General features: G+C 42.8%; 1 protein-coding gene across 1 annotated transcript in view; it reads right to left on the reverse strand.

The window, feature by feature from the left end:
* PHEX (phosphate regulating endopeptidase X-linked) overlaps positions 1-12598 on the reverse strand; it is a 105641-nt gene that overhangs the window by 70253 nt on the left and 22790 nt on the right. Inside the window, exons 4-7 of the mRNA XM_074148559.1 lie at positions 11961-12047; positions 10659-10885; positions 7364-7432; positions 2968-3084 (exon numbers count right to left, since the gene is read on the reverse strand). Of these exons, the coding sequence (XP_074004660.1) occupies positions 2968-3084; positions 7364-7432; positions 10659-10885; positions 11961-12047 (500 nt within the window). The remainder of the gene's footprint in view (positions 1-2967; positions 3085-7363; positions 7433-10658; positions 10886-11960; positions 12048-12598) is intronic.

Below are 12598 nucleotides of genomic sequence, written 5' to 3' on the forward strand. Positions count from 1 at the left end.
TAAATAGAAGAAACTTTTTCTGTTTTTCAAGCCTACTGGGTCACAATGAAGTATCTGCTTATTAGTCCATCCACTCTAGGTAATTGAAGCTGAATCCTAGGCTTTATTTAGAGGTTTGACAAAATTTCTTCTCCGTCAGCAGAGAGATAGAAACACTGATATACTGCTACTGTGGATGACCCTCAATTCTGCACACTTACACCATTAAAAAGCATCACTGTCTTTCCTCCTGTAGACTGTAACAGCAGAACTCAGGGAAAAGTCATCTGCTGCACAACCTGTCCTGTGCAACAGGCTTCTCTGTTAACAGGAGACCAAGCATTTCACAGGAGATATCTTGTTCCTTGGTGGTATGAAGAAATACTCAGCTCAGCTGACTGTTCCGCAAATCAGTGTCAAGTCTATATCCCTAGCTTTTGCTGTTTTTCCAAAATTGAGGCTGACTCTTCTCTCTAGCTTTAGAAGAAGCGGAAATGATAGTGGACTTGCAGCTCTCAGGAGCGGGATCCTTGCGGTAGTCATACTGAAACAAGGATATGGGGAAGCAGAAATGCTCTAGCCTGTAACAGTCCTACTGCATAAAGTAAACCCTACAACGGGGCAAAAATGTCACCAAGTAAATCAGTCAGAACGGAGTAACAGATTTAAATCTGCTTAGCTTTACTAAATTCAGTTGATTCCCTTAATTAAACTCATGGAGTTTCTCATCCCCTCTCCCAGGGTGTCCCATGAACTCAGCTCAGGAGCTACCTGTGGTGCTACTGTAACCACCTCCCTGTCACTGCTCAGCACCCATATTCCACCTCAGTCTTCCACTGCTTTTAGACTGTTCCTCAGAGAATGAGCTCAGTCTGCTTCTTGAATACTTGGTAACGTATTCACAACATAGCAGCACAGCAGGGACTCAAATTCTGCCCAGCCTCAAAATTGTAGAATCATAGAATCGTTTAGATCATTAAGTCCAAACATTAACCTAGCACTGCCAAGTCCAGCACTAAATCACGTCTTTAAGCACCATGTCTACCCGTTTTTTAAATACCTCCAGGATAGTGACAGGGATACCACCACTTCCTTGGGCAGCCTGTTCCAATGCTTGATAAACCTTTTGATGAAGAAATTTTTTGTATTATCCAGAACCTTCCCTGGTGCAACTTGAGGCCATTTCCTCTTGTCCTATCACTTGTTACTTGGGAGAAGAGACCAACACCCACCTCACTACAACCTCCTTTCAGGTAGTTGTAGGGAGTGATAAGGTCTCCCATCAACCTCCTTTTCTCCAGGCTAAACAACCCCATTTCCCTTAACCCCTCCTCCTAAGACTTGTGCTCTAGACCCCCCACCAGCTTTATTGCTGTTCTTTGGACACACTCCAGCACCTCAATGTCTTTCTTGTAGTGAGGGCCCCAAAACCAAACAATATTTGAGGTATGGCCTCACCAGTTCCAAGAACAGGGGAATGATCACTTCCTTAGTCCTGCTGGCCACACTATTTCTAATACACACCAGGATGCTAATGGCCTTCTTGATCACTTGGGCACACTGCTGGCTCATATTGAGCTGGATGTCGACCAACACCCCGAGGTTCTTTCCACAGAATCACAGAATCTTCATGGTTGGAAAGGACCTCTGAGATCACTGAGTCCAACCATACACACACAAAAGACCTCCACAATCTCGGCCGCTAGTGCATGCCACTAGATCATGCCCTGAAGTGCCACATCTACACACTTCTTAAATACCTCCAGGGATGGTGACTCAACCACCTCCCTGGGAAGGCTGTTCCAGTGCCTGACCACTCTCTCAGTAAAGTAATTCTTCCTAATATCTAATCTAAACCTCCCCTGCCACAACTTCAGACCATTTCCTCTGGTCCTGTCATTATTCCCTTGGGAGAAGAGGCCAACACCCACCTCTCTACAACCTCCTTTCAGGTAGTTGTAGAGAGAAATGAGGTCCCCCCTCAGCATCCTTTTCTCCAAACTAAAAATACCCAGTTCCCTCGACCTCTCCTTGTACGATTTGTTCTCTAGACCCCTCACCAGCTTGGTAGCTCTCCTCTGGACACGCTCCAGCACTTCAATGTCCTTCTTGTAGTGAGGGGGACACTCACTTTCCACTGGGCAGGTTTCCAGCCACTCTTCCCCAAGCCTGTAGTGCTGCATGGAGTTGTTGTGACCCAAGTGCAGCAGCTGGCACTTGGTCTTGTTGAACGTCATACCGTTTGCCTCAGCCTATTGATCCAGCCTATACAGATCTCTCTGTAGAGTCTTACCCATAACACTCAAACCTACCATCATCAAGCTATAGACTGTCAAAACACTCCCTAACATACAGGGCTACCCCACTGCCTGTCCTTCCTTGCCTATCCCTTCTGAAGAGTTTATAGCCATCCATTGCAGCACTCAAGTTGTGAGTGAGTTGTCCCACCATGTTTCCATGATTGCAACTATATCATAGTATTCCAGCTGCACAATGGCTTCCATTGCACTGGTGTAGATGTACTTCAATTGGGATTTTTTGGGGGAGAAGCTTTAGTTCCTATATGGCCATTCTCGGGTGCTTCCATGGTTTCTAACACATCAATAACCCTTATGTCTCTACTGCTGCATGGATCTCTATCCCCTACCTCCACTGACATGGCAGTCTGAAGGACCTCTCTAGCACACCATCCCTCAAACATTGCCGCCCCCAGACTTATCTCTAGTGAGCCTCATTGACATATCAACAATTTAAAGAGCCAAGAGCATTTGGCTAAGATTTTTTTTTTCCCTTAAGAATAAAATAATAAGTTTAACAATTAACTAAGTGAAGAATATTGTTCATCCTTTCTTTATCAGGTTCTGCTCCTTTCCTTCTACTTCCATAAAACACTATTGCTAAGGCGGTTGATATAATGGCTTTCCATTTTGAAAAAGGATTGCACTTTTTTAAAAAAAGCTAGCTCCAATCCCACATTAGATTACCAACCTCAGCTATTTTAACTTCCAGTCTTAGAACCGACTTCATATCAGATTCAGCTCGTGAAGCGTTTGCACCCAGAAGCACTGCTGTATCAACCATGAACTGCAAAAAGGCGTCTCGGTACTGTAAAGAAACAAAAAGAGTGGAATGATCACTGGTTTTGCTCTCGAGCACAGCTGTAGCAGTAGACCAGAAACGTCCAGCTATAGCATGGAGTATAATACTTTGTACTTTCATGCCCTAGCAATCAAAGTTGTGCTTACCTTACCTTGGATGCCTGCTGTCATCAAGGAAAAAAGGAGAAATAACACTGTAAACATACTATGCACGACACAGAGACATAGCTGCTGTGGTTCATGGAATAAAAATCTCAGGGAATGCAAATGACACTTCTGGATTAGGCTGACAACATTTGCAGCTCTTACAATGGGATTAGACAATGTGTATGTGTATTAGGTCTGTCTGAGGTGGAGATAATTTGCTCTACAGCAGCCCTTACAGTGCTGTGCTTTTTATTGGTAGCTAGAATGGTGTTAATATCACACTAGTGTTTTGGCTACTGCTGAGCAGGGCTTGCACAGCACCAAGGCTGTCTCTCCAACATTACCCCCCTTACCAGCAGGCTGGGGGTGGGCAAGATCTTATGAGGGCACATAGCCAGGACAGCTGACTCAAACTGTCCAAAGGGATATTCCATACCATATGACCTCTTCTTAACAATAAAAGCTAAGAGAAAGGAGGAGGCAGAGGGGGCATTCATTATTTATGATGTTTGTCTTCCAGAGCAACTGCTATGCATACTGAAGTCCTGCTTCCCATGAAGTGGCTGAACATCACCTGCTGATGGGAAGTAGAGAATAAATCTTTTGTTTTCCTTTGCTTCCACTCATAGCCTTCACTTTTGTTTTATTAAACTACCCTTATCTTGACCCACAAAGTTTTTTTCCATCCTTTTTCCTCCCCACCACTGCCTGTACTGCTGAGGAGGGACGTGACAGAGCAGCTTGGTGGGCACCTGGTGTCCAGTCAAGGTCAACCCACCACAGTATGAGTGTACCCCAATATTTTACACCAACTCATACAGTAATCAGCGTAGAACTGAGGAAGTATTTGTATACAAGTGCAAGCTTAGTGGCAGAGAAGATAAGGAGATGAAGGGATGCTTCACTGAGCTCTGTCCTCTATTCCTGCCATGGCACTGCAACACAAGTACCTGCTAGAATCCTCTGCTCTTCCCAGGCTATCCTAATAAAGCACGTTTTAGTCTCAGTGGGTATACACAAATATTAGTGAAACAAACTGTATGTAATGATACTGTAGTGATTTCTGTGCTACCTCCCCCTCAGCGTAATCTTTCAGAGATTTTGGAGGGATCAGATTGCTCCTCATCAACCCCTATGGCCCACAGTCCAACAAAAGCAAATACATCTCCCAACATATTTCTACCTTTAATCTTCAGTACACACAATTCTTTGTATCCTGGCATCATCTAGTCTGATAAATGCGACTAAAAATCTTACTAACCTCTCAGGGAACTCAAAAGGGAAGGAAAACTGTAAAAAAGTATTCAGTAGCAATGACTTGTCTCCATTGACAACCCTAGGGTTTGTTTTCTTTGAGCTTTGGGCTGCATGTGCTGGATACTGCCCACAGGCCTTCATCGAGAGAGGTCACACACCACAGGACATGTTCTCAGGCACCACTGGTGTAACTGTTTCTTTGTTATCGGACTCTTGGCCCCAGAGGGTGCTTCATAAGGAAGGATGCAGCTCTGCAAGCCTCAGACTGAAGGGAGTGCCTGAGGCCTCTCGCTGAGGCTGGAGCACATGGTCTTCTAGCATGCAGATGAGCTGCACTGCCAAGTAAAAGAGCTGTGAGAGGTCAGCAGATCACACAGCCTCAAAGGAGATGAGAAAGATAACCAGACTTCCTCTGAGACCTTGCAGCTTCAAAAGCCTACACCTTCAAGAGCAGGAAGAGCCTGTGCCTATGAAGCTGGAAAGTGGTAACTCCCATGACAATGAAGGCTGGAAGCCCACTGTTCTTGTAGCTGATGAGGACATAGGAGCACTATCAATTGGAGTGCTGTGGCTGAACCTGAGCCCCCCAGGACCAATAGAAGGAAGAAGCAAGTGACCGTGGTAAGAGACTCAGTGCTGCAGGGGATGGAGGCCCCCATCTGCCAACCTGATTTGTCATCTAGGGATGTTTGCTGCTTGATGGGGGTGTCGCATTCAGGATGTTGTGAAGAGGCTTATCCAGCCCTCTGACTACCATTCCCTGCTGCTCTTCCTGGTAGGCACCAATGCTATTGCCAGGGGTGACCTGGGAAGTATCAAGCATGACTACAGGGTTATGGGGACAGAGGTTGAGGGCTTGGGGCGCATGTGCTGTTCTCCTTGATACTGTTGGTGAGGGGCAAGGGCCTGAGGAGGACATGACAGATCTTGCTGGTTAGCATCTGGTTGCACAGCTGGCATCATCAGCAGAGATTTGATTTCTATGATGATAGGGCCCTCTGAGAATTTGCAGTTGCTTGGAAGAGATCCACAAACAGGGCAAGAGTATCTTTTCCAATAGGCTGGTCAATGTGGTAAGGAGAACTTTAAACTAGAAACAATGGAGGACGGAGTGATTCCTTAAGAAACAACTAAAGAAGGTGCAGACAGGGTAGGCAAACCATGGGCCTGGAGTGATGGGAAAAGAGGGGACATAACAAACAACAAAACAGCTGAAGTGGAACCCCTTTGAGGGAAGGTATGTAAAGAAGGAAGTGCCTGCAGGACAGCCTTATAAGGAAAGGTCTCAAGGCTATACTGAAGAATTAGCAAGTCTGGGTATCCCTCGGAAATACCTTTACACTAATGCACATATCATGGGGAGCAAACAGGAGGAGACAGAAGTCTGTGTGGAGTTACAGGGCTATGATCTCTCTGGAATCACAGAAACATAGTGGGATAACTTGCACAATTGAAGTCCTGCAATGGATGGATACAGGATTTTTAGGAAGCACAGGCAGGGGAGGTAAGGACAGGGAGATGTCCTTTATATGAGACACCAGTGTGAATGCATGAAGTTCTACCTGAGCTCCTCCAAGCTCAAGAAAGGTCCATTCTAACAAATAGGAAATCAAACACAGGTGGTAGGAGGCCTGCATGGGTGTACAAGGAACTCCTAACTAAACTCAAACATAAGAAGGAAGTGTATAAGATGTAGAAGCACAGACAGATGACCCAGGAGTATAGAGTTGCTGACAAATCTTGCAGGGATATAACTAGGAAAGTCAAGGCCAACCTGAAATTGAATTTGGCAAAGGATGTGAAGACCAACAAGAAAGACCGTACAAATACATAACAGCCAAAAGGAAGGTGAGTGAGAACATGGATCTGCTGCTAAATGGAGCAGAGTGACAAAAGACACTGAAAAGGCCAAGACACTCAATGCCAACTTTGCTCTAGTCTTTACTGGCAAGAATGGCCTCCAGGAATCCTAGGACCCTGAGACCAGAGGAAACGTCTGGAGCAAGGAGGGCCTATCCTGAGTGGAAGAGGACCAGATTAGGGAGCAAAGTGGACATAGGTAAATCCAGGGGGTCTGATAGGTGCAGTCATAAGTGCTGAGGGAGCTGTCTGATATGATTGCAAGTCCACTCTGGATAATATTTGGAAGGTCATAGCTATTGGGAGAGGTTTCTAAAGGCTGGAAGAGACCAAGTATCACCCCTGTCTTCAAGGAATGCAAGAAGAAAGATGCGGGGAACTACAAGCTGGTCAGCCTCATATCAATCCCTGAGAAGGTGATGGAGAAAATCCTTCCAGAAACTATTTCCAAACACATGAAAGACAAGGTGATCAGGAGTGGTAAGCATGTATTTGTGAAAGAGAAATCATGCTTAACTAGCCTGATAATCTCCTACAATTACATTAATATCTTGATGGATGAGGGAAGAGCAGACATGGCTGTTCACCAAGTTGAAAAAGTACAGGTTAGAGAAGTGCACAGTGAGGTGGACTGAAAATGAGCTGAGTGATCAGGTCCAGAGGGTTGTGATCAGCAGCACAAAGTCCAGTTGGAGGCCAGTCACTAGTAGTATACTCCAGAGGTCAATCCTGCCTGAGCAGAGGGGCTGGACAAGAGCAACTCCAAAAGCCTCTTCCAAGGGGAAAGAAAAGCAGGGGGGACACCAAATCTTACAAAAATCTTCATTTGAGAAACTTCGCAAGAGTGTTTGTGTAGTGGTGCTTATAGTGGTGGTGTTTTCTGATAGAAGATAGCAGAAAACAAAATCCAAACCCAAACAAACCACAACCCTTTCTCAGTTTGGAGATCAACAAAACAAAAGTAACAATAGAAAAAACCCAAGGAAAAATGACCACTCTGTTTTCCAGTTAATAATACTTACAGATTTGGCTTCTGTAGTGTTTTCTAGGTAATCCTCTCGAGATGCAAGAGAGAGGCTTGCTTGGTCGAGCTGTTAAATATGACAAGAACCAGCATTAAAAAGTAAATTCACCAGAATTCAAAGGTAGCCCTATAAGCAACATTGGAAGAGTTCATGATTTTCTGGCAATTACGGTAGATGTGTGTAAATATCTAATCCATAATACACTCACCAGCCTGAGTTCCACAGGATTTCAAAACAACAGAAAAATGCTATACTGTGCTGACAGACATTACCTAAATCACGTTACTGTGATCTGGGGACCCCTGCAATATCTAAGCCACATGCTACAGCAAAGAATCACTTACATGATTTATGTGTTTATGGCTCCGTTAGCGAGCAGGTAATGCAATAGGCCTGGGTTTACATGATCAAAGAGTTGGTGCTGACGACCATTCATCCTACACGTTTCAGGGGCACAAGAGTCAGCTTGAGACAAACATTAGTCTAGTGTATGGACCAAATGACCATTAGGTGCTAGAGCATGTTAACCGCTGTGTATCTGGAAAGCACCATTAGTCACCTTTGACTGAAATTGAGATTACATTTTCGAGCTTCATCCTAGACCAGCAGTGAGTGATGTATTTGCCTTTTTTGAATGGATGTACTGAAACAGCTGGATACCAGCCACAGAAATGATTGCATATGTGCACAGGAAATTGTTATGCCTCCAGTACATTAGATAAAGATGCCTGATCGGTCCAGGTGGATCTTTGACTTTCAGTGATCTTTCTGATCTAAACATGGACCAGATTTTTTGATCTACAGTTACCCTAGTATCGGAACAAGGTCCTCAAGGTAATTTCTAAATCAGTCCTCAAAGTTCATTGAGATTTGCACTTAGTCTTTTGAGTGAAATGACTACATGGGAGTATTTGCATACTGCTTCAAGTTCCTAACGAGTCAAAACTCACAGTGCAGCACATATCCTAAAATTACTACTGGAAATTAAGATTTCTCAAAATATTTCAATGGGATAAGGTTGGGTTAAGGTATGGAAGCCAAAGGTGAAAACATACTTTAGCCAGCTTCCAAACTCTGAATAAGTTACTGATTGGAGAACAAATAACAGTTTTGATGTTCTAAAATTATTATTTTGATGCTGTATTTGTTTTTAAAAAATAAATCTAGTAAGGAGAGATTGGATTTATTTGTACAATTTCACATAAGTCTTTTTTAATCTAAATCCTACACCATTTATATTTCACATTTTCTACACTAATAAAAAAGACCTAAATCAATACAACTTAGAATCTAAAATGAACAAATAAATGTTATCTTTTCTTCTACTGGCTGATGTTCTCAACCTTTAAAATATACCAGAAACAAATAAAACAAATCATCCAGTAAAAGGAGAGTAGTTGTGATGCTCAGCACAACTCTGATTCTTTGAAAAAACAGTATCACCTTCTTTTTTTAGCATATTGAAGCAAAAAAAATATACTCTTATGCTTTGCGTATGTGTGTCCTGGTAATAGTTAACTTCACATGATTTGGCCTATTTCAATTATGTGACTTTTGCTTGAAATGCTCATCCAGATTTTCCTGGCTTAAGAGTTAGATTTGACAAACCATTGAAACTAAGAAAGCACAAATATGAGAAATAAACAAAAAAGTTAACCAACTTCTTCAGCCCTCAAGAAAAAAAGATCATGTTGAATACTGAACAAAGTTTTATTTGGAGTTTCTACTTTTTTTCTGATCCATTCATGATTTTGCAATGCTGAACAAAAAGAATTTTGCAATAGAGCCATTTTCACAAGCAGATTGAAATACTCCATGGTACATCTGCACCCCTGGGAATTTGTTAAAACACAGACAAAGTAGAATACTGCCTAATGCATTCTGTAGATCAAGTTCTTAATCAAACTAACAACAACAGAATACCCCATGGAATAATATATTATTCATAGCATGTAGTGCTTCATTTATTTAGATACCTAATTCTTTGGTGCTACTAAGCATACTGAGTGAAGATACTGCTAGGTATAATTCCTTTCCAAGAGACCAGCAATAAGGATATATATACAACTGTCCAGCCCTTCACTGACAGGTGACTTGAACCGAAATATTATGACAGGAGATACCTAAATATCTCCCCTGATTCTACTGTTTCAGTGACCTAAACACATTTCCAGCCAAAGCAATCCTGACAGGATCTGAACAGCATCTTAGCAGAATGACATCCTTAATACAGCGAACTGTTGATCTGCTCTTGACTTGACTGTTCAGGAAAATGTCACAGAGATGGGGAAAAGTTACCTTGCCATTTTGTGCCTCAGTTGCATGCCTCAGTCAGAAGACATTTTAAAGAACCGATTCAGAATAGACATCCACTCCAGTCCTACCACAGTTAACTGTTGTTTGATCCTCAAATACAATGTGTTCTTGGCTACATTCCTACAGGTAGCTAAGATGCTAGCAATGTAAGGATCACAGATCCTATTTGGTGTGATGAATGGCATCATAACTTTCTTCTTTGTCTTTTCTCTCTTGCCTTCATAAACTATTTTCTTGTAATAGCGGAGAGCTGCTCTGCTCTGGCTACTCATTTCTACTTCTTAAGAAACAATGTATTTGACCCAGGAACTCAATCTTGCCATGGTGACATCTCACAGGAATACAATTCTTTCTGGAGTTTTTTCAGACTACAGTGAGGCAACATTTCTTGGGTCTTTTTCTCAGTAACTTAAACTGTTGTGTAATGCCATACCCTGTTAACAAACTGGTAATGCTTCGGTCAAAAAGCAATAGCATTTCAGTAAAAAGGTAAATTCTGTATTTCAGGTTTAGAAGTGTTTGGGATACCTCTGTGTTGTAAGGTGCTGTGTTTCCATCACAAGAAAAATAGCTCAAGTTCAAAATATCTGCTACTGATGCACCATTCTTCATCTTCACAAACAAAAAACATTCTTCACGTAACTGTTGAGTCATAAGCCGCACCCAGAACACTCTCAGGACTAGATATCCCCCTCTCATTTTCACACACAGAACCCTAGACATTGGTCCACTGGGAACAGATTTTGCCTTTTTTTTGCCATTTGCAAGAATATATCCTGCACAGAAATACTTTTCAATAACATGTGGTTCCTAGTGGTTTCTACATTCCCACAAATTGGCACCCATGTACATCTCTAAGTTGGTAGATAATAGCAATAATGTTCAAGTGTAAACATTTGGCATGTAAACATGTTTTTAAAAAAAAGAGATCACAAAATAGCATGCAAAGTAACCTATTAGATATGCTATATTGTACCTTCAGGATATACTGATTGGAGATTTTGTCATCGGCAGCCACATATAAACGGATGAAGACAGAGTTACTGTATTGACCACGAAGAGTTGCCAGGGCTTGGACTAAGCTAAACCTCCTTTCTGACCACAGCCCTTCAGGTCCGATGTTGGATTCCAGCACAGGCCAGCGGAAGGGTGAATGCCTCAGTATACTTAACAGGGGTTTCACGTCGGCTTTTTCAATTTTATCTGAAATGTCAAAGTGTGACAACAGTTACATTCCAGACAATTCAAATCCAGCAGCAGCCACACGAGACACAAAGATTTATCGGTGTTGATTGATTTCTAGGCAAGGCAAAACACAATAGCTGAAACCCAAAGCCTCTGCTCTGCCTGTGAGCACAGAAGTGTGGGAGTCCGTCCCAGTTTATCTGCGTCAAGAATAAGAGAGGAAAATCAGTGCCTTTCAAAAAAGACAAGGGCTGGCATTAAGTCAATTAAAAAAACATTCCTCTCTTAGGAACTAGCATAGAAACTTCACTGTTTCTGAGAGGAGGTTATTGCACATAAGCAAAGCTAGTGGGGTCAGTGTCTCGGCACAGAGGCTGCAGGGCAGGCTATCTCAATTGCTGATGGTCAGTCTCAGGGCGTGCTGGAAGAGAACTGTGCAGGAAATAAAGTCTAAAAGAGTCAGAAGGACAAAGTCCACTCCCTCCCAACTCATCTTTCACCTGTGCAGCTACATAAAGGTAGTGAAAACAGAAAGCGTGTCCCAACCTAGTGCACATCACCTTACAGCAACATTTACAAGCCCAGGAAGAGCACTCTGCAAATGTGGCTATAGGGTTCCCCATCGAAACTTGCTTGACATGCAGGTAGCTTGAAAATAAAGAGTCCAGAGCTGTCTATAACCAGCCCTGTGTTTTGATTAAATGGATTTAGAGCAAGGTAGAAGATGCTGAGCAACGGGCTCTTGAAAGCATCAGCATGAGAATTTCATCAGACGACTCCTCTGACTTACTAGGCACTACCCCCACATCCCCAGGGAACGGTTTTGGCGTCCTTTTGCACAGTTAAATATCCCTTCACAGTTCCCTGAGAAGCAGAGGTCTCCGTCAAACTGACTTCTTGTGCCTTGGTATACTTCAGTCTCAATATCCAGCTTCAGAAATGTGTAGAAGACCCTCTGCATTGAGTTGAATCCAAATCAGCAGAGTCTGTGCATCCGCACAAAGCTTCACAGAGTTCGTCAGAGAGCAAAAAAGCTTGCCTTTATAAACACAGGTAACACAGGTGTCCCTCTTAAATCAGGCCACTTACTTACTCTCATTCATGCAGGATGCATAAAGGATCTTGGCCTTCTGTACAGCTTCACTGTCTCGTCTTTTGCTGATGGGTTTCTCAAGCAATGCTGAAAAAAGAAATGAAATTTTTTTTGATACATTGGAAAATGTAGGAACTGTCTATTTGCCCGCCTTAGCATTTGCTTTAATCGTAGCATTCATTTAACTAAGGGTGAGGTTCCACGTGTATTTTCTTAAGCAGTAACATGGACATAATTGCACTTTTTTTGATCCCAAACAGAGAAGGATTTTTTTTTATTTATTTATTTTTAAGAGGACTGATTTAAAACCAGTTGACAGATACTGCTTATTATTCATCCTCACAAAAAGCCACCCTTAGCAAACTGAGGGGACAGGGAATCAGGGGGTGAGGGTAGGAACCAGCGCACAGGGCAGGGAGTCAGAAATCTTTTCAAGAGGCTCAGCCTCTGGTGCTGATACGTTATGAAATCAGGTTCTAACAGAGAAGGTGACAGGACCCCAAGACTGCTGGCATTCACTTTTACCAGCTCTGCTGCTGCTGAAAGAAAGCAGCAGAGATCTTCCTTCTTGTCTGTCAAACACACACAATCTCAGTCTTTTAAATGACACAGAAGGCCAAGGGTCCAACTACTATTTG

The sequence above is a fragment of the Numenius arquata genome, chromosome 1 (genome assembly GCF_964106895.1).
Source record: "Numenius arquata chromosome 1, bNumArq3.hap1.1, whole genome shotgun sequence".
NCBI classification, from domain to species: domain Eukaryota; kingdom Metazoa; phylum Chordata; class Aves; order Charadriiformes; family Scolopacidae; genus Numenius; species Numenius arquata.